This window comes from Meriones unguiculatus, chromosome 11 (genome assembly GCF_030254825.1).
Source record: "Meriones unguiculatus strain TT.TT164.6M chromosome 11, Bangor_MerUng_6.1, whole genome shotgun sequence".
Taxonomy (NCBI): domain Eukaryota; kingdom Metazoa; phylum Chordata; class Mammalia; order Rodentia; family Muridae; genus Meriones; species Meriones unguiculatus.
The window spans coordinates 87,369,336-87,391,600 of record NC_083359.1 but is presented as its reverse complement, the minus strand read 5'-3'; the positions used below and the strand labels follow the sequence as shown (position 1 = coordinate 87,391,600).

Here is a 22,265-nt window from a genome sequence, read left to right as displayed (position 1 = left end):
CTTCATTTCTTTGGATGACGGACACACTTGGCCCTTTGATGCTTTCCTTTCCCTGTTGTCGGCAGGGAAGCTTGTAGGAACACAGGTGGATTGGGGATGTCTAAACCCAACCACACCAGCTTCATCCAAGGTGAAGTTGCTAAGGTCTTGGGTATGAAATTTATTTTAAAATGCTTGGGACGTTTCCTCTGGCAAAGCAAAAACCCCGATAACAACAACAAAAACAAAAGTTTTAACTACCGGCTTTACCCAGGCATCACGGCACATGGCTATCAGCCTGACACTTCGGAGGCAGAGTCAAAAAGATCATTGCGAGTCTCAGCCCACAGGTCAACCAAGACAAGTTTTAACCATGTGATTGGTAACAGAAATTCATATCCTCCTTCATATCCTCTACTTACTCATATCCTCCTTCATCTCCTCTACTTACTTCATTGAGAATATGTAGGTGGTTGGTGGCTCTCTTTTTCTTGGTGTGTATACATGCGTCTAACATTTGTTTCATAGAATGCATTTACCATGTAATTAATGCACTTGTTTCACAGTACTGTTCTCTTGTCATATAAAATAAGATTTAATTTATATCAGCATTTAAGTGTTATTAACTTTCTATCATAATATTTGAGTTTTGGCATATTACAAGGTGGGGGAGCATCACCTGGAAATTCCATTCCCTCTGTGGGGGAGGGACTAGGCTTTTCAGCCGCCAACAGAGTAACTGTATCACGTTAGCGGATCTTACTGCTTCATTGGGAGATCAAGTGTGGATCGAGGGGCGTCACGTTGACGCGTGTCACGTGATGCTTACTTACAAAAGCCAACTTCACTGGGGTGCTCGACATTAGACAAGCAGCAGTTCCACGTTAATTGGGTGTGTGCTGAGCCCACGCCTCTTCTCATGGATGGAGACCCAGGTGCTTCAGCGTTTGGTTAGAACTATAATTGCCCTGACCCTGGTATGTAGGGATGTTTCTAAAGAGCGGGCTGCCATTCAACAGAGCGAGCAAGACAGGACCATAGTGAGTGTGAGTAGACACCATGCAATGGTGCTGATAATGAACAGAGCATAAAGACATAGGAAATGTGACTTTCCCTCTCTCCTACAGAGATGAAATGCTCTTCTGCCCTTGCATATGACAAGGACGGGCCTGCTGTTCTCTGGACTTCATGACTTAAGCCAACAACTCCGTCAGTTCTTGTACCCTTGGCCTCAGACAGAGGCTTTCCCATCAGCTTCCCTGGTTCTGACGCCATCAGACGCTGGCGCTGGCTGCACTACAGCATCTCAGGCGCACTGATGCCCTGAGAACTTTTCCGCTGTCATGATTATGCCATTCGATTTCCCTAATAAACGTCTTCTACTATATATGTGTTCATAGTCTGTTGAGTATGTCTCTCTGAAGAGTCCTCGACAATATATAAGGAATGCAACACATTGTTTGGAAATGTGTGCAGTGGTTTGTCACTGAAAAAATCCTGATAGGATCTGTAAAAGGGGATTTTCTGTACTTGAGAACCCCAAGGCAGGGAACTGAAGACTTATATCCCCAGAAGTGATTTGTAGCAATTATGTGGAAATACTTCACTTCTATCTGCATCAATCACATATTTCAAGAAATGTGGGTGGGTCCTTCTAGTAGTAGATCTTTCTCTCGTGTGTGTGTGTGTGTGTGTGTGTGTGTGTGTAGGGGGGAGGGGACCAGATGCTTATAAAAGACGATCAAGGAGGGACAGCACTGTGGTTCCTCTGGAGATACCAAAAGGAAGATCACCAAGAACTGGAAGGTAAAAGAGGAGGTGTGCTTCCTGCTCTCTTGATATTAGCAACTTAGCCCAAGGAATCAAGGACAGAAAACAAACCACAAAGCAGGCACGGCTAATCCAGGAATAGAACAACACTTCCTTTACAAAGACTGTGAGTTGGGCTGCCCTTCTTCTGGCTTCTGATGTCCCCTGTGACATCAAAAGATTGTGGTTAGCAGAAGGAATTATCCCTTCTGCCTCTTTCTGTCTTCAGTTTCTAAATTTCGGTTTCATCGGTTTCAACCACTCTTTTCTACCAGTAGAAATACAGCCCCAAAGTACCAGAATTTCTTCCTGCCTTCCCTCCCTTACTTCTTTCCTTCCTTCCTTTCTTTCAATTTTTCAAGAGATCAAGTCTTAATCGTAGGGGCAACACAATGTGGAATGGATAATATATAATGTATAAAACTGCCATTGAGACAATTTACAATAGGTTGCCTAAGGTAAGATATTTGTCAGCATTCTTACACTTTGAAGAAATGTATATCTTATATTATTCCATAGGCTTAAAATTGCTACCTCAGGCAGATTTGGAAATAATGACTATAAATGGCAAAGTGGATGTGGACTGCAGTTAATAGAATCGAGACTGGAAATTAAAAACATTGACTTTATGTTTATGGACCCATTTTGGTCAGATGTAAAGAAAAGAATATTTACATGTGACCGAAGGATAGTGTATAAATACATTCTAACTGAGTTTTTGTTTCTTTTTCATAAGGGCTGATCAGGACTAATTAGGATATCAAGCAACTTGCCCATAGCCATTTAGCTATGAACCACTGAAGAAGCTAAAGGGAAGGGGGTAGTTTTCTAATCCTTAGCCCTGCCTTAAATGTTCATAGCGCTGTGGATAAATGACTTGTCTGAGCACGTGTTTAGTTTGTTTTTTTTTTTTTTTTTCATTTTAAATAGACTGTCATAGATCGAGACACACATAGGAAAAAATGCAAAATTTGTATTCCGAAAAATGCTCATTTTCTAATATGCTAATTTTAATATAAATTCGTAACACTCATGTGTTGTTCAGAGTCACATTTTCACTATACTGGCTTTGTCCTCTCGGTGTGCACAAAATTCCTGGGAAGATTCAACTTTTATTTCTCAGGACACGCTGCAGCTGAGGAATCATAATCCCTTAGGGACATGACATTAAAATATGGGGAAAGCCGGGACCTAGAGAAAACGAAATAGCACTGCATAAAACCGGGTAAGGTGCCGCTAAGAATTGGACAAGAATTTCACAGACACACTCTCTCCTCCCAACTATTACATTTTCATTGTATTTCTCATACAGTGGAAATGTCCAAGTACTCGTTAAAATGCTGGTTCCCATGCACTGAGCATGGGCTACCTTCCAGGCGCTATCCCACAGAGGCAATTCTGCCACATGATCTGGATACTAATTACCAGTTCTATTTTCAGAGAAAGCTAGTGAACCTTTGCAGCCAGAATATAACTCTTGAAGAGTAAGATAACCTTTGTTTCTTTGCAATAGTGGCAAACAAGAAGATTCGAAACCGCCACAGAAGAGTACATGATTGAAAATCCTAGAGCCATTAAAATCCACAAATATTTCCTGAAAGCCTCCATGTAAATAAAAATATATTTACAATATTTTCACTGAAAATTAGGTGGTATGCTATGTAGTATATTAGTTTTGTGGTTATCTATGTATAGATATACACGTAAGCGTATTCACAAAATAACAGTCTAACCCCACACTGGAATAACTTCTCAGTGGGATCTGCAATTTTGATCTTTTCTTTTACGTATTTCTTTTATGTATTTCATGATTTTTACAAAATTAGCAAGCAGCAAATATTTGTAGACAAAGTTTCTGAGTCCATGTGATTGTTCATAGCTATAATAGGGCTCTATGAACAGCTGACATTCTGGATAGTACATGGATATGAAAGTTTAAATAGTATGAGTTTATCTGTTATGAGATTAAGCAAATTATAAACATTATTTTAAAATAAATATAGACTCTGCATTTTGAAAAATAAAATAACAAATTGTATGCAATTGTTTTGAATGTGGAGGTTCTTAAACTATAGACACACTTCTCACTTACTGATTCTTAACAAGTGAGGAAAAAACATTGGAAGAAAATGGTCATTAAAACAGTGTAGGCTTGTTGCCCGAAGTCCAAGGCTTCCCATTTAAGCATGTTAGAGAATATGGTTTACCCGACAACCTGAATAGAATCCCCGTTTCTTTTTCCTTAAGTCTAGACTGGAAGCTGCCTGGTTGGATGGATTTCTCAGAAATCGCATCATGATGTGAGCATAGGTGGCCACAGTCCACTTTATACCATTCCAGAACAGAAGAAAGAGCTTCAGCGAAGGGGCACAGTCCAGGCTTGCTTTAGCTCCCATCACAGACACTAGAGTCCACACGTCTCCCCCTCCTGAGGGGCCATTTCCCCTTCCACATGAATCATGGTCACAGTGAGGAGGGCAGAAAAAACAAGAAGCAAAGCCCCTCAGGTGTATCACCCCACCCCCATCAAACCCAGATTAAGATAAGAAGGACCCAGATAAAAGGACTGAGCACATTTCTGTGCCACCGAGTCCCACGGCCTTGGCCCTGTGAGGCAGACTCACGGAGAATGTGCTGTTGCCATCCTCATGCTTCACCATCTAATTGCAGAAGAATGCAGTGCGAAAGAATCCAAGGTAGCTAAGAACGAATTCCTAAATGTCAGAGTGACAAGTGAGGGCAGATGAGAGAAGCACAAAGATACTTAATTCTTTCACAGCAGCCAGGTTATGGAGTCAGCCCTCTGGCTGGTCAATGGATGGATGATAAATGAAGGTGCTGTACTCCACTCTTGAGTCACAGGGAACCAAAATTAAGATCATGGTCTTAAGCTAAGAAGGCAGACTCAGACGAGTAGGGCATGCTTCCTCTCTCACGTGCGGAATCTAGAATATAAAAAGACAGAGGGGCAACAGTTAGGAAAGCGGGACAGAATCCAGGAGAGAGCAGAGAAAGAAAGGAGAATCACGGTGGGGGAAAGGATATGAACAAAGTGTGCTTTGTGCGTGTATAAAATCTCTCTCAGAACTAAGTCTTGATGTTATACTTGGATTCACGGGGAGAGAGAAGACAGTCTGACAAGATGAGTAAGAAGCAAGGAAATGCCAAACTAGGGAGGTTACCATGTGCTTGGCAGTGCCGAGACGGTGTGCAAGAGGAAGAGGAGGGCAGAGAGAAGCATGGTGGAGTAGAGGCTGGCGTCTCCGAACATGAGACAGACACGTGGATTCTGCTTTAACTTTTTGGCTTCTCATTATTGCACATGTGTCATAGAGCCATGCGGAGGTCAGAGCACAACTCTGCGGAGCCAGTTTCCCCATTCCACTTTCACATGGGTTCCAAGGACAGAGTTCAGGTCACTAGGCTTGTCTGGCAAGGTCCTTTATTCTTGGAGCCCATCTCACCAGCCCAGAGCTCTGATTAATTAGGAAAGAAATAGGCTTTTTCTACCATCACTCCTCATATCATCAAAACTAAGAGCACCACCCACAAAACATTCCATTTCAACTTACCAAACATTGGGTCAAGGGACAGTTCATCTGAATCAGTGGGATATTACTGTTTCCTGTTGGTTTGAGATTAACTGCAGTACCCCATGCTCTGAGTAAGCAAGCCATACCATGGTCACTTTTATTATATACATGAAATATTTTAAAACCAAAATTAATGCAGTATAAAAAGCCCTGGAAATGTTTATTCCTTGAAGGAATTTTAGCTGTAACTACATGCAATTCTGTTTCATTTAACGTAGAAAACTTTTATGATCAGAATAAAATGACCAAATGGTCTGGTGTTGGACAAATCTGTGTGTGTGTGTGTGTGTGTGTGTGTGTGTTTGTTCCAAATTAAGACAAAAAGAAGCCATGGTAGGGAAAAAAAAATCAAACTTCTATCCAAACAAATAGTAATGTTGCTAAAACTACTGGAAGAACTGGCCTGGCAATGAACTTGATCTTGTTCCTCAAGGAAAACTGAAAGAACTTTTTAATTCAGCGACTATGGAGGTAAAACAGATTGCCATCATTGGTGCCGGGGTCAGCGGACTGGGAGCCATTAAGAGCTGCTTGGAGGAAGGACTTGAGCCTACTTGTTTTGAAAAGAGCAATGACATTGGAGGGCTGTGGAGATACGAGGTAATTTTATAAATTATATCCTCATAAAGTATGATGATGTCTGTACATGAGAAAGAGGTGCTTTCTGGCTAGAATTAGAACACAGTAAATTGTAAACTTTTTTAAATTATTTATTTTTTATTAATTACAATTTATTCATTTTGTGTTCCAGCTGTAGCCCCCTCCCTCATCCTCTCCTAATCCCACCCTCCCTCCCTTTTCTCCTCCCATGCCCCTCCCCCAGTCCACTGATAGGGGAGGTCCTCCTCCCCTTCCATCTGACCCTAGCCTATCAGGTCTAATCAGAGCTGGCTCTGCATTGTCTTCCTCTGTGGCCTGGTAAGGTGCTTCCCCCTCAGGGGGGAGGTAATCAAGGAGCAGGCCACTGACTTCATGTCAAAGACAGTGTTATCTCAAGAGCCAGCTGTACCACTCCTAGGCATATATCCAAAATATGCTCAAGTATACTAGGAAACCCACTTGGACACTGAGCTGCCATGGGCTACATCTGAGCAGGGGTTCTAGGTTATCTTCCCAAAGAGTCTAATGCTTTCATACAGTCGGGCGCATTATAGAGCCCAACGGTGACACGAATTTTCAATAAAATATAAACCCAACAACCTCACAGCTCTCATCAGCCGTAAGCTCAGTGTGCACATTGTTTCCTAAATTTTTAGAAGCCAAGGGTTGGTTTGTTTCCTTTAGGAGACGTCAGAAAGTGGAAGGCCCGGGATATACAAATCTTTGACCTGTAATACATCCAAGGAGATGACAGCCTTCAGCGACTACCCCTTTCCTGACCATTACCCCAACTACCTGCACAACTCCAAAATGATGGAGTATCTCAGGATGTACGCCAGGCACTTTGGGCTCGTGAAACACATCCAGTTCCGGGTAAGCAGTGAAACCCCGCCCACCGCCTGCGCATTGGTCAGAGCCCCTAGGCGCAATTTCTGCATTTCCAACCCTTGAGAATACTTTTATTGATTCTGTATTAAAATCCCAACGAACCAGGAGCTCTGAGTGGAAGTAACAATCTGTTCTATTTATTGAAATTCAGAATTTCCAGGTTTTTTTTAAAATAATGAAGACGTGGAGCGGTGCTTCATTATTAGCCATTTCCGTTCATTTCTTGTTTCCTAGACGAAGGTGTGCAAAGTGAGGAAGCGCCCTGATTTTTCATCTTCTGGCCAGTGGGATGTTGTGGTAGAGGTTGACGGGAAGCAGAAAACCTATATCTTTGATGGGGTCATGGTCTGCAGCGGTCACTACACAGAGAAGTATCTGCCCTTGCAGGATTTTGCAGGTATTTAACTGAATGGGCTACAAGGAAAACGCTGATACTGCAAAAGTTGCATCGCCTGTGCTCTCACAGACACTGACAGATGTGACAGTTTGGCACAGAGTGGTTACAGAGGAAGGCCACTTTCTTAACAGTCAGGAACGATCTGACAATAGAAGCAACAGTGAAACTGGAAACTAGAGCTCCTCCGGCAAACAAAGCCTGGAGAAACAAAGCTTTTCTGGAACAGACACCCATGTGAAGAGCAGTGGGTGTGAGAGTGTGAGTTTAGAGAGCCATACCCACTTGGTACGGCTGGCAGAGAGGAGTGTGCAGAAAACCACAGAGGAGGGAGAGAGAAAGTGGGGTGTATGTGTGTGTGTGTGTGTCTGTCTGTCTGTGGAGAAGATGCCTAATCATATTTTTTATCTGATGGCATTACTGTGTCAGTGGTATGGAGGATGAGTGGACAGGAGAATCAGGGCAAGACTATCAGTAGGGAGAGGAGTGTGATGATGGTGAGGACTAAAACATGAAGACAAAACTGGAGACATTTCAGAGACTACAGCACCCCTGAACTACAGAGAATACCGCCCACAACTAGACTCTATCTTACTATTCTTGAGATTTATAGTTTTGTTTTAAAGGTCTATTTTCAATTTTTAAAAACTGAAAGAGAGAAAGGCTATAAAAGTGGGTAAGGAACAGGGAGGGTATGGGAGAAACTGGGGGAGGGCAAGACATAATCAAAAGATGTTTTATTTTAAAAGTAATAAATAAAATATTCTAATATTCAAAATCTACACCCCAAAAAGAATAGCTAGTGTATTATTATTGATCACTGGAAACACAACTCACACAGGGTCTGGAGAGAGAACCCAGTGGTTAAGAGAGTTGGCTGCTCTTCCAGAGGATCTGACTCAATTCTTACCACACACATGGCAGCTCACAACTGTCTGTAATTCCAATTCCAGCCAACATGACACTCTTTTCTGCCCTCTGCAGCAAGGCACACGTGTGGTACACAGACATACATGCAAGATAAACTACCCAGACACATCAAATAAAAATAAGTAAATCTGTTTCTAATTTTCTTTTTATTGAAAATGGATATTTTTCTCATGTAATTGATTATGGTTTCCCCTCCCTCTACCTCTTCTTGTTCCTCCCCAGTTCCCCTCTTGTCCAGATCCATCCCCTTTCTGTCCCTAATTAGAAAACAGTCTTCTAAGGGATAATAAAAAATAAAGTATAATAAAAAAATATAACAAGATAAAACAAAAACCTATGCATCAGACTTGAACAAAACAAACAAAGAGAAAGGGAAAAGCACCCAAGCGAAGGCACACAACACAGATCCATTCATTAGCACACTCCGGAAGCCCATGAAAACATTAAACTGGAAGCCGTAATATGTATGCAAAGGCTACCCTATAGGCCATTTCTTAAATGCTTAAAGAAATACATCTGACACTAACTGAGATATACAATCCATGTAAAATAAACAGCTGACTTCAGAGACACAGTAAAATGTGTGAAATGTCCCATCAGTGCCTCTGTGTGTCAGCTATAGATTAACATATTAGATTATGTGTGGATAAGAAATGTCACTGAATTGGGGGCTGGAGAGATGGTTTGGCAGTTAAGACTGCTTACTGCACTTCCAGAGGACCCAAGTTTGGTTCACAGCACCCATGTCAGGTGGCCTATGACAGTCTGTAACGCCAGCTTTTAGGACTCCAACACAATTTTCTGAACTCCCCAGGCAGCTGCGTTCATGTGCACGCACGCACACACACACACACACAGAGCTTAAAAAAAAATTCTAAGAAAAAAAAAAGTCATAGAAAGTCTCATTTTTACCGATTTTTACATGGCTGTTATAAAGCTGTGTTTGTGGCTTACATTCAGTTTTTTGAACAACAGTGTTCTTGTGTATAGAGAGGGTTTCACTTATTTGTGAGATGCATAATCAGAGTCACGGAGAACGATGAACAGCTGCACAGATATAAACAGAGAGAAGTGAAAAGTCAATGGCCTCCTCTTGCCACATGATCACCTGAGTAAGCACACTGGACAAACTGAAAGTTGGACATCTTAAAAGAAACGTTCACATGCTTTGATTTTGATCTTCACCACGGAGTTGCCGCTAATGAATATTTCCTTCCCGGGACAATCTTCGTTTGTAATATCGGCAATAAATAGCCAAAAACAGAGAAGGGGGTTTGCCTAATATGAAGTTAGAGCTTAGGAATGGAATTTGCGAAGCGTTTTTTTTGTTTTGTTTTGTTTTGTTTTGTTTTACTTCCACCGTGACTTGGGGGTTTGACTCTGTCTTCACAGGAATCAACAGGTTCCGAGGCCGCTATCTTCACAGCTGGGAGTACAAGCACCCGGGGAGCTTTGAGGGGAAGAGAGTGGTGGTGATTGGCATTGGGAATTCTGGAGCGGATGTGGCAGGCGAGATCAGCCGTGTCGCCGAGCAGGTTTGGTGTCGTTCCCTGATTCGGCTCTTGGGTGTAACTTTGATACCCGTAGAGTCTGTGAGTCTAGACTTTCTGTGGCTTTAGCAGTGGTGTTCCCATTTTGGCTCTAAGCTGAGAAGGACAGTTACAAATTCTTCCTCCAGATATACATGAAGGAAATAATGGATGGATAATGATATTTTCTACATAATGAATGAGTTGTGAAAGAGAGCAAACTAGAGCCGATTACCTTGGAATTATCTACATGTGACTACACTAGGGAGATAAACCTTTAAAAGTGGAAGTTAAATCTACAGCGAACCCCAAGTGTTCCTAGCGGACATGATTTTACAGAGAACAGTATGCATGGGCATGAGTAAAGGTACTTGGCTATGAATGAGCAGCTAAGCACAGAGCAGCAGGTCCACAGGACCTCACTAAATAAAGATATAATGAGTAAGGAAAATCAAGCAGCCGAACGCTGCTGCAAATGCCGCTGACTTCTAAAGAGCATGGAAGGTTGCGTTCTGTCATTCAGAATTAGTCTTTGATATTAACTCAGGGAATCCACCAAGAACACATGAGATTTCCAACAGCGGATGCTTTCTGTCCTCACGGCCACAGAGTAGCTGCCAACCTACACCAACCCACAGGCTCTGTGTATATGCATGAATGAGAAATCTTTCAGACTATGACTTTGCAATACAATGGTTGTGCCTTCATTTAAAAAGCTGCATCTTCCTTCAGAGTCGTAGCTAAATGACTCAAAGATGACAAGAGAGATAATTCCCACAGGTGTGTTCTGGGTTGTGTGCCCTTATAGTATTTATACGGAATTGTCCGTTTGTAAACAGGAGAACATTCACGGTGTAAATTTTCCCATTTCACTTTTGTTGTTGCTGTGTACTTTGTATTCAGCTATTTTCCCCATCATTTGTGGATTATAAAATTACACAGCATTCAGGGAACAAGAGGGTGAACTTGTAACTCCCAATGTAATAACCTATTCGGGATGAAAATCTTCACATTCTAGGACCAAACGCATTCCAGACATCTGGCCTAGCTAGGGGAAAGAAAGGTCCTTGACAAACAGTAAGTGAACTGGAAAAGGTGACAGGTTACCAGGCCTGTTCCCAGGCACGCAGGGAGACAAGAAGCAGGCAAGCGGGTGAGGTGATGTGAGCAGTTAATGTAATTTCTGATCAGTATGATCAGCAATGAAAGGCTTACCAGGCGGCCATTCCTCCGGGATAGGTTTTTCTCAGCACAAGAAGAGGGACCTGGATATGGAACCGAGTTTGGGATAATGGGAATCCCTTGGACACCGCACTCTTCACCCGTTACAACAGAGCCACCCAAAGGTTCTATCCCAAGTTCTTGATCAACCGATGGGCAGAGAATAAACTAAATGCAAGGTTTAACCATGCCAATTACGGACTGCAGGCTAAACACAGGTAAGATCTAGAAAGAAGTTAAGAAAGGCAAATACTTTTACGCTACTGTGAAGAGGTAGCTCTGCAATTCGTGACATTTAATGCTTTTGCAGAGGACGCGAATTCAGTCCCAAGTACCCACATCTAGAGGCTTACATCTGCCTGTAACTCCACACCCAGGGGACCTGATGCCCTCTTATGGCCTCCAAGGACACTGCATACACACACACACACACACACACACACACACACACACACACACACAATTTAAAACAAATTATTGTTAAAACCAACAACTATTATGCCAATCCATGAATGTATAAAATTGGCACGTGGAATAAGAACTGAAGGGTTCTAGGTCTTACCAGAATGTATGCTGTTTGGAAACACTGACGTCGTTTCCCGCCACATCCTATTGAGGCGTGAAATGACGCGTGAGGGGTACACATTGGCGCGTCAGCCTTAAGCTCCAGCGCTGGTCTTACTCAACCTGCTCCACCGTGCCACATCTTGCATCGCTTACCTCTTCCACTCCCACTGCCAACTGCTCTCCAGTCATTCTCTAGATTTAAACCTATGATTCCGCGGTGACCTGCAAGCCCGCTGCCAGCTAAGACAGTCTCATCATCCATATTGCTCACCGCCCCTTATACTCGTGCAGCGCAGGCATGTCTGAACTCAGCTGCTCTGCTCTCTACCCGTCTATTAGCCGCTTACACTGCCCACACCCATCACCACATGAAACCTTACTTCCCAGAGCGACAGTGGTTTCAGATGACATCTACGGGCCCATTCTCTTATCACAAACTTCTCCCTCCCCATGCTCTCTCTACCAGATCGTCTTTTCATCCCTCACACCCTTCCCTGGTCCTTCTAATTCCACAGATATTCATCTCTCAGTGCTTTACCCCAACCTGACGCTTAAAGCTTAGTGTCATCCATATAGTCCATTCTTGGTTCTCTTCCTATTTCACACTACATAGATTTCTATGTAGAAACCAGGCTTAGTGGGTCAAGGCTGTAGTGTTGGCACCCCAGTGGCTCAAGCACAAGGCTTTCCATAAGTACAAACCCACCCTGCACGACACAGTATATTCCAGATCAACCCAAGCTACAGAGCAAGAACCTGTCTTAACAAACAAACAAACAAAAACCCAGAAGAACAAAAACTAAGTCTGTAGAGCTGGAGAGGTGGCTCAGAGGTTAAAAATCCCTAGCTGCACTTCAAGAGGACCTGGGCTCAGTTTCCAATAATCACTGGTGGTTTACAGCCCACCTGTAGCTCCCTCTCTAGGGCATCTGCCACCTTCTTCTGGCCTCTAAGGGCACCAGGCCTACATGTGCTGAACAGATATGCATTCAGGCAAAGCAACCACATACATAAAATAAAATGATTTTCTAATTAGCTAAGCAATATAAAAAGATAATTAAGGCTTACACATTATGGGTTGGTAAAAACAGGAAATTAGCATGTAGAGCTGTCTGTAGGGGAAAAGCAGAGATTTCTATGACTCCTTTCACGATACTGGGTGTGTAACCATGGCGAAAGAACCTGTCTTTAAAAAACAAACCTGAGGCATACCTGAGATCAGGGCTTTCTGCAAGAAATTTGTAATTTATAATTGCCAAACATTGGTGTGTCACTAAGCACAGATATTTCCCAGGGAAGATTCAGTGCTGAAGTCATGCAGTTGCAACTTGAAAAATCTTGAAAGAGGCTGATAACCAATTTATGTCAATCTTTTCATGAATCCAAGCACAAATGCCCAAGTCAAACATTGAAAAACTTTACTCCTGGTAAAAAAAAAAAAAAAAAAAAAAAAATCCCATCATCTAAACATAGTGTTATCATGAGACTTGATTAGTGAGGTCTTAATTGATTCTTATGTCGTTATTACCACCTTACCAATTTGGAAACTGAGAATAAAGTGTTTCATGGCCTGTCCAGAAATTCAGTGAGAAAAAGCCCATCCTGAGGCCAAAATCACGTTCTTCCCCAGGAAACACCGTCACGTGCCCAGGGAGGGTAGTAAATCATATTAAAATATTGCTGTGGTTTTCTGAGCGCTAACAGCGCCGGCTTCTCTATGGAAACGTCCATTCTCACCCATGTTTTTACGCTCCCTCACACGCAGGTTTCTCAGCCATCAGTCTATCTTCGGCGACGACCTGCCAAACCGCATCATCACGGGAAGGGTGCTGATGAAGACCAACGTGAAAGAGTTCACCTCAACGTCGGCCATCTTCGAGGATGGCTCTGAGGAGACCATAGACGTCGTCGTCTTCGCCACAGGCTATACCTTGTCTTTCCCTTTCTTGGACGACAGCTCTGAGATCCTGGACGGCGAACACACAATGTTCAAGTTTGTCTTCCCTCCTCAGCTCGAGAAGCCAACTCTAGCCTTCATTGGCATCCTCCAGCCAGTTGGAGCCACCATTCCCACGTCAGAGCTCCAGAGCCGATGGGTGGTGCGCGTGTTCGCAGGTAGGACGGTCTTCATGGGTAACTGTGCTCCTGACCACATACTCAGATGACAGGGGCACCCCGTGTTCTTGCCTGCCTAATGTCCCCTGTTCTGCTAAGGCCAGAGGTGTAATTCAGTGCTAGAGCATTTGCCTGGCACGTCCAAGATTCTTGTTCCGGTTGATCTTTAGTATTAAAGGTGAAAGTCCTCAGCTAACCTGGAGTTCTATTGCTAGAGTACCTACAAGTTCTGGTCTGCTGGGGGGTGGGGGGCTACAATCTGTCTTTCACGGGAGTGCCGCTACAACCTAAGACACACCTTAGCTGCCCATCCTGTGAGCAATGCGTGAGTTACTGGTTAAACTTAGTCACAGTGGCAGGCAACTTTGTGGCTTTTTTATTTTAATTTTGTTGTCTTTTAGTGTCTGTGTGTGTGTGTGTGTGTGTGTGTGTGTGTGTGTGTGTGTGTGTGCCTGAGTGTATATACGTGCCCGGGGAAAATTCAGGTCCCTACAGATCCCAAACACGTGTGTTTTCAAAATCCCTTGGAGCTGAATTATATACAGTTGGCCTAATGTGGATGCTGGGAACTGAACCTGGGTCTTCTTGAAGAGAAGAAGTGTTCTTAGCTGCTGAGCTGTCTCCCCACCTCCCCCATGGCTCTTACACGCATACTCGGTTTACGACTACCCCACCAGCGCTACGGCACCACGAGCCTGACTCTGCTTTCCCTCCACTGTCCTACCATAAGGAAACCTGCTATTTTGTAAGTTAATTAAAAACTTTGTACAGGGAATGCAAAGGTTTATGGTAACAGGCATGTTAGTTAAGCGTAGCTCATTATTGCCCCATATATACATGAATCAAAGCTTCATACTGTATTTCACAAATATATGCAAATATTATGTATTGCTCAAACAGCCACGTTAGCATGAGTGTTGAATAGTCATGAGTTTTAAACCGAGATTTAAACTGAAAAACAACTCAAAAAGCTATTTTTCTTGAGCAAAAACTGATGCCCCTTGCGGACAGCCTGAAGCTAACAGGAAGTGATCTTCCGGGAAGTTTTCTATACATGGCTTTGCTTGTGTATTCTGTGGAGACCCATGGTTGTGACCATTCCATTTCAAAGCCATCCTTTTTGTTTACTTCTCTTTACCTAGCCCTCCTGACAATTCTCCACAACCTATCTTGTTGTTTTCAGGACTGAAAAAGTTACCCTCCCAGAATGACATGATGGCGGACATTAACAGAAGGAAATGCAAAATGGAAAAAGAGTAAGGAGCATGGTTTGGGGCAGTTTTGTTGTTTTTGTTGTTGTTATTGTTGTTGTTGTTAAAGTAGATGAAACCTGACCAGAGGAAACTGCTCAATTCTCTTTTCATATGGTCCATGCCTAACTGTGACTTGATATGATTGCTTTTGTTGAATGACACAAAGGGTGCATGTGTAGAAAAATAATGCCCAGTGAATGGATCATGAGTCCCCACACTAACAGAATCACCCCAGAATGCCTAGTCTACTCAACCAACAGTCCTTAAACAAACATTAAAACCATAGGAAGCAGTCATCCATTCCCTGTAAGAGCTATGTTCAGAAAGAACAGTAAATAAATACCTAAAATCAGAATTTAGGAGACAGACAAACATTTTAATGGAAGCTGGTAGCTAGATACACATTATTTTGATTTGTTTATCGGCTATTCTGGGTTCTTACCCCAAAAGCACCCCTCGAGAAACTTCAAGAGCAGAGATAAGATATTCCTGTAACAATTTCATAACTTTAGGAAATGTGATGATTTTACCATTTGGTTTTCTTTTTCAAGACAATGCCTTTATGATGTATCAGTTCTCCTTTTTCTGATATCATGATTTTAATTTTTTGCCTTAATACATTATTTATGTCCCCTATGCCTTGTTTTGTGATCCCAGCTTTTTCACTTAGCTACATGACTTGTTCACATTTTACGGCATTTTAAAAATGCTAATTAGTGTTTTCTAAATACTCTGAAAGTTTTGGTAGTTTATAAATTGTAATTTCAGCTTTGTTTCTTGTTTACTCAAGAAAAATTTAGCTAGGGGCCTCCAAATTTCTAAGCTCATGGAGCAAGTTACTCTTGCCTAAAAGTATCCCGGGGCATAATTTGTATCCAGAAATTAATACATGACAAGATATTTTGTGTGGCTTAGAAGCATGAAATAATGCAGTTTATCACGGGTTGTTTTTTTTTTTTTACCCAACTCATGGTTCTGTCTATCACTTTTATATAATGGATCTGGACTCTATGTCTGGAGAAAGGGTACATATAACTTGAAGAATTAATCTAATCATTCATTCAGCAATTTCTATACTTATGCCACTCTACTGGGTCCTTTGGGAAGTGTAAAGTTGTCAATAGCACATGACTTATCCTTAAAATATGTAGAAAATCATGTGTACGCAATGAGGATGATTTGCAAATAGAAGATAATGAATATGTTACAAAGCAGAAACTAACCCCCCGGAAACTCAGGTGCGAAGTCTGACACGGGCGTTTGAGTATTCCTTTCTTGTTACAGGTTTATGAAAAGCCCCAGAGGCACACATCGAGTGCAGTATATCGACTACATGGATGAAATTGCTTCCGAGTTAGGTGTCAAGCCCAAGCTGCTCTCTCTCTTCCTCTGGGATACAAAACTGGCCAAGGAGATTTTCTGGGGACCCTGCACCCCATACCAGTACCGCCTACAGGGGCCAGGGAAATGGGCGGGGGCTCGGGCAGCCATCCTCACTCAGAGAGACCGGATCCTCAAGCCACTGAGGACGCGGGTGCTCAAACACCCTGAGACATCGTCCTCTGGCCTGTTTTGGTTCGGACGTATCTGCATTGCCATTTTTCTCTTTGTTCCTGTGTTAGTTATCATGCAAGTGATGTACCACTAATCTGTCCCAGACAGAGAGAGATAAGCGCTAGAGAGAACCAGTCATTCTTGACACCTGTGCCTCAGTGCTAAGTAAGGCTATGGGGAAAGATGTTCATTAGACTCAGTAGGACACATATGAACACTTAATGAAACCAAAGTTATTTTATAATGAATATCCTAAGAGTTTTCTATGTAAGGGGTTTGAAAATGCATAGCTTATTTTTTGCTTTATTCCATAGGTAAAAAGATATACCTTATAAGTTTCCCAAAAGATCTTTTAGGTAGAATAACAAGTGGAGTTCAATAAACAAGTGATAATACAGGAAAGGTTAAACCGGGCATAGTGCTCAGAAGTACATTATATGGCCTCAGCACATCTCCCACAGATGAGGAAAATGTCTTTTCAATACAAAAGATGACAGTTAACACTTGAGCTGATCAAACAGTGCTAAAAACTCAAGTCTATTGCTTTTCACATGACTATGATGTGATAAGAAGTCCAGCATCATGTGGTCTAACAAAAAAGTGTTTAACTTGAATGTGATCATGAAAAACAATCAGGAAATGAAGACAGCAAAACATTTTCAGGATATCTCACTGATCTCTAGAGGAAAGACTGTGTCATCAAGTAATAAAAAAAATATAAATCTTGCTGTAATTGTGGAAACTAAGTAGGCATAGAACAAATGCAAGTTTTACATGTGAGTGGACTGTTTTAGGACAACTGGGGAGATCTTGATTGCCCTGTTTTCTATGGTTTCAGTGTATTAATGGTCATATTAATGCATGCGAAGATTATACACAAAGATCTTTGTATGTGGAAGATGGCATGTGCGGAAGAGTTGGCTATAATGATAATGTCAATTAATTTGTAAAGTCTTTGCAGGGGTATGGAAGGAAAGTAAGAGGGGAAATATATGGTAATTCTAGGGCTAAGGTTATAAACTGCCACTGTATTATTCCTTTACCTCTTCTGTGATTTTGAGAATTTCAAAATAAAAGGCATACCCGTATGATGTGATGTGTGTGATATGTGTGCCGCAAATTCAGCATCCCTGCTTTTATTAGCCAAACCATAAAAAGAAAACCTAGACAAATTAGTGATGAGGCTTATGAGGTGCTATGCTTAACAAAAATGTCTTAGAGCCATATGTAGCCTAATAGCAACACACAGGTCACACATTGTGGCCTGATTTCCCATCTCACAGCAAACTTAATTATAATCAGTGTTTTTTAGGCTAGTGGGCCAATGTGAGCAAACTTTTCAAAATATTTTTTTCAACCAACATAAATTTTAATGAGAATCTTGGAAAATCCTGGGAATAATGGTACTTACAAACTTAGGGTTGCTGTTTTAGTTGTATGTCTCTAAATGTCCACAGATTGGGGGTCCCAGCCCTTTTGAGGGACTGTGAGAGAGACCAAGCAGCTTCTATAAGGGAGGTCATATTGTAGCAAAGATCTGAGTCCCAGTAAGCCTCACTCTGGGGACCAGCAGAGTTTCTAGTAAACCTTGTTAAGTCTGCTCCACAAAGACAAATGTTTGCTTGAACCCCAGAACTGTACACGCTTCAGCATGGCCAGAAGAGTATTAATGTGAAAAGCAATTTTGGGCAAGGTTTCCATATCCTCAGTCATTTCTGAACTTCCTGTTGAGCGTGTAAACTGTGAGATGTAGCCCCAACATGTTATAACTTATTGTGAAAATTGCAGTGTACAAAAGTGAAAAGTGAAGAAACTTCCGTCAAAAAAATTAAGTTTGTATCTGGTTTAGAAGAGAAAAACTTCTCCATTTTTTTCCCCTAGCAACAACCAACTAACAGGGTCATTTGTCTAGTTAGTCCTCTCAGAGCTCAAAACTTTAAAAATTTATTGCCTCTTCAAAAAAAAAAAATAAGATGTGGGGTCTAAGAGAGGATACAAGTAGCAAGTAGCCGTTATTCCAGGTTTAAAATACCAGTGTTAAAGGCTGGGAAGGCTACATCATGGATCACCGTATGCCCACGTTTCAGTGAAAGCTCCTGCCATTTTTCATTCACTCCCATTAATTTCAATCTATACAAGCGTCCAGTGGCTTTTCAAATGAGCACTCTAACCAACTGTCACAGGTATGAAATTCGATGAATTATGACTTATGATGCAGGCCTGAAATGGCTTCAGAATAACAAAATGCAGCTAGCTGTTGGTGGCCTTGGTGTGGCTAGCCTGGAGAAAGAAAATTCAGGAAACCTGGCAGCTTATGTCCAAGACCATTTCCGTAGTAAGTGCACCTTGCTATGTATTACACTAACGTAAGCTTATCAAACATATGTTATTTTACTAACATTTATCAGAAATAGCACCTCTACATGATTTTCTGAAAATTCACATAATACTGAACACCCTTTATACACTCTCTTCAGAAATAGAGGCAATAGTCTAAAACTCCAGGATTGCAGCTGGCCCAGCCAGGGTTTTTGTTTTGTTTTGTTTTTGTTTTTGTTTTTTTCTGTAATAAAAAATTAGTGAGTCTTGTAGCTTTAAAAATAGTTCCTTATCAAAATGTATACTCTGAGGCTTCGGGCTGTTTGTGTGAGGCAGTGCTGTGACTTTGTTAAGGGGGAAAAATGGATACTAGGTCACAGTGTGCTTGCTACAGTAAATACCAGTGCGAGGCAGTGTGGACCATTCCGGATCTTCAGCTGACAGGTTTTCTCACCAGTGATCGGAATCAGAACCTGAGTTTGTTTGAACACTGTAGGTCTTACAGTTTGAAGAGGCTCTTAAGGACCATTATGGAGCTGGATGGGTTTCTCTTCTGCAGTGTGGGCTGACTGTCCAGGTGGCCTGTGGTGCTCACTGCCCAGGAGCAGCACCGGCCAGCGTCCCAAAGCTTTCACTTTGGAGTCAGCAAGCTCCGCATTTTGCAGGCTCCGTAAATTTAGACAAGCACCTTCTGTTCTGGAGTTTGTGTTCCTCTCTTCTCTGCAGAACAGGATTCATTATCTAGGACTTGAAGTCCAGGATCTGTGAGGGGTTAAAACTGCATTTTCGAAATCATTCCCACTCAAAAACTGGCAGTAGACGTTAGCTGTACTTCCCACACTCACCTACGTGTGGCGCTATTTATGATCCTGGTATGAGATCCTCTGGGGTAAACGTGATTGTGTGTTCATTAAGAAAACCGCCAATCTGAGTCCCCTTTTATTGACTCAGTTCCCCCTCTGCCTCTCTCCATTGGTGGTAGCAGTCTCTTGTGGACAGACACTGAAGGGGAGGATGACTTACTTAGTCTCTTGTTAATGGCCCAGTTTCTGGCAATCCTCTTATACTTCAGGCTGCTCTGACAGCTACTTCCACCTGGAAGGCTAATTCCTTGATGAGCTGAGCCTCAGTGAAAAGCCTCAATGCCAACATGTCTTTCTGTTTTTTCTCGCTGGAGAGTTTTACCTGTGACCTCTACACCGCTCCTGCTCCAGCCGATGACCTGCCTTCTCACACCCCAGGGAGACAGTATAGTTTCAAGGACCACTGGTGAAGACTCAGTGAAGCAAAAGGACCATGCAGTCTCAAAGACGCAAGTTGGCGGTTGGCGGAGCTTCCTGGCTTCCGGACTTCCGGGCCAGGGTAAGAGCTAGAATTCAATTCCAGCATCACATTCCAAGTGGCACTGGACAAGTTATTAATTTCTCATCTCTCCTAATATAATTCATTTAAATTAAATTCATATTATTCATTTTGATGCCTTTATTCATCCAAAAAGTTAATATCTAAATGTTATAGCAAAAAATAAATGCAGTGTGTGGCATATCTTGAAATGTTTTCAGCTACTCTATTTCACACTTCATTGAATAAAGTTTCAATGACACCATCCTTAACTTTTTCTTTACCCTCAATTATCCAAAAATATAAACCATGGGAGGAGCCCAGAAATACACTGCTAAAGCCCATAGGCTCCAAATACAGAATGACCCCAGTTCAAACCCTAGTCTTACCCCCCATAGTGTTAAGTAACACTGGGCAGGTGAGTCACCTGACCTAGGCTCTGTGGTCTCATAGAAGAAAAAGTTCACCAAAGGAATGCAGGTAAGAGAATCTACACAGTGATGAAGATAGGCTGCTGCAATGAGAGAGGCTGAAAAGTCCCACAAAAGCCATCAGCAGGCTGGATAGCCAAGACATCTGCAGATGTTCAGTCAGAGAAGCTGGGAGCCTCAGAATATTAAAGCCCTTGGTTGAGACCGAAGACCTCAAGAGCCTGGAGAGCCATCAGGGAAAAGGCTGAAGAACCTGGAGTCTAAAGTCTATAGTAACACATCACCTGCCACAGAAGGTTAAAAGGCAGCATGAGATGCCTTTCCTCTTCTACTGTCCCGTTCATTCTAGGCTCCCAGCCCACTGGATGGTGACTCGGAGAAGCTGTCCCGCTCTCAGCTCACTGGTGCACCACCACTGTTCCCTGCAAGCCCCCCACCGGTAAACAAAAGTACGTATGCTGTGCAGTTCTCCAGTCATCCCTACCCAATCCGGTCTGGGTGACAACCAGAACTGACTTTTACAGTCCTCATCTGTGAGGAGTCACTTGTAATGAATAAATGAACACAGCATGAGTGGAACCTCTTAGCCCTGTCCTCTGTAAGTGTCGAGTGACGCGACGGCTGTAATTCTCGGCTGTGTTTCAGCCCCCCGGAGAAGTCAGAAATACAAATTAGGTCGTGGTCTTTGACAAAGCAGCGTGAGCAGAGAGCTAGAAAACAGCTTGATTGGCAGAATCATTCCTCCTCTACACACACACACCCTTTAAAAAAAAAAAAACCTCATGTTACTTGCTTACTTGCTTGCTTGTTTATCCAAACCACTCAGGAAATTCCCAATGACAGCACTGTTAAATGCTTTAACCTCTCCTTGTGCTGTTTTGTTAGGGGCATCACACATGGCATCAACTGAATGTGCGTGGCTCCTAGTTGGTATCATTCTTTTGCACAGTAATTGTGTCCTGAATATTAAAAGCAAAAGTTATCCTAGAAAGTTTTGTTAGAAAGGAAGACCAAACAACTGTGGCTGCCCGGAACTGGTAGAGGTATTCTATACACACACACACACACACACACACACACACACACACACATCTGTTGGAAGACCCATTCATAAATAAGGAACAGCTAGTAAAGCTGCTGAAGAATTAAATAGATCTTTCAAGATGCTCACAATAAAGAAAACATACCCAAAGACCTGACTTTCCTCTCTGAAAAAGTACTAGGAAGACTATTTTCTTATAAACTCTATGAAATAATCTCACTAATTCTTTGTGGTGATTTGAATTGGAATGGACCCCAGAGACTCATGTGTGTGAATGCCACTATTAGAAGGTGTGTCCTTGTTGGAGGGACTGTGTCATTGTGTGTGTGGGGGGGGCTTTGAGGTCTCAGAAGCTCAGTCTGCACCTCTGGCTGAGACACACAGTCACTTCCGCTGCCTGCAGATGAAGATGTACAACTCTCAGCTCCTTCTCCAGCTCCATGTCTGCCTGCACACCGCCATGATGAAAATGGATCAAACCTCTGAAACTGTATGATGTTCAGCTTTAGAAGAGTTGCCATGGTCGTGGTGTCTTCACAGCAACAGGAACCCAAACTAAGACACTCTTAGAGATTCTATAATGCAGAGGGAGTATAGAGAACTCTTGGTATATCAGCTTGTTCAGAGGATACGCCAAGCCCACCCCAACTTCTTCCTCTGACATTTTCTGCTGCATCCCTGCCTGGTATTTTCACGGCAG

The 22,265-nt window shown here is 42.4% G+C and overlaps 1 protein-coding gene across 1 annotated transcript; it reads left to right on the top strand.

The window, feature by feature from the left end:
- The first annotated feature begins 5,781 nt into the window (after positions 1-5,781).
- Positions 5,782-16,579, top strand: LOC110560401 (flavin-containing monooxygenase 5-like). Its single transcript, XM_021656283.2, has 8 exons — positions 5,782-5,981; positions 6,666-6,854; positions 7,104-7,266; positions 9,586-9,728; positions 10,962-11,161; positions 13,276-13,625; positions 14,809-14,881; positions 16,163-16,579. Exons 1-8 carry the CDS (start codon positions 5,847-5,849, stop codon positions 16,524-16,526), a joined length of 1,617 nt encoding a protein of 538 aa, XP_021511958.1. The 5' UTR covers positions 5,782-5,846; the 3' UTR covers positions 16,527-16,579.
- The last annotated feature ends 5,686 nt before the right edge of the window (positions 16,580-22,265 follow it).

What these genes read in the sequence shown, in the direction of transcription:
- LOC110560401 (XM_021656283.2), top strand. Translation starts at nt 5,847, where the DNA reads ATGGAGGTAAAACAGATTGCCATCATTGGTGCCGGGGTCAGCGGACTG. An exon ending in TGAAACACATCCAGTTCCGG is followed by an intron (nt 6,855 to 7,103) that starts GTAAGCAGTGAA and finishes CTTGTTTCCTAG; the next exon opens with ACGAAGGTGTGCAAAGTGAG. An exon ending in GGACTGCAGGCTAAACACAG is followed by an intron (nt 11,162 to 13,275) that starts GTAAGATCTAGA and finishes CCTCACACGCAG; the next exon opens with GTTTCTCAGCCATCAGTCTA.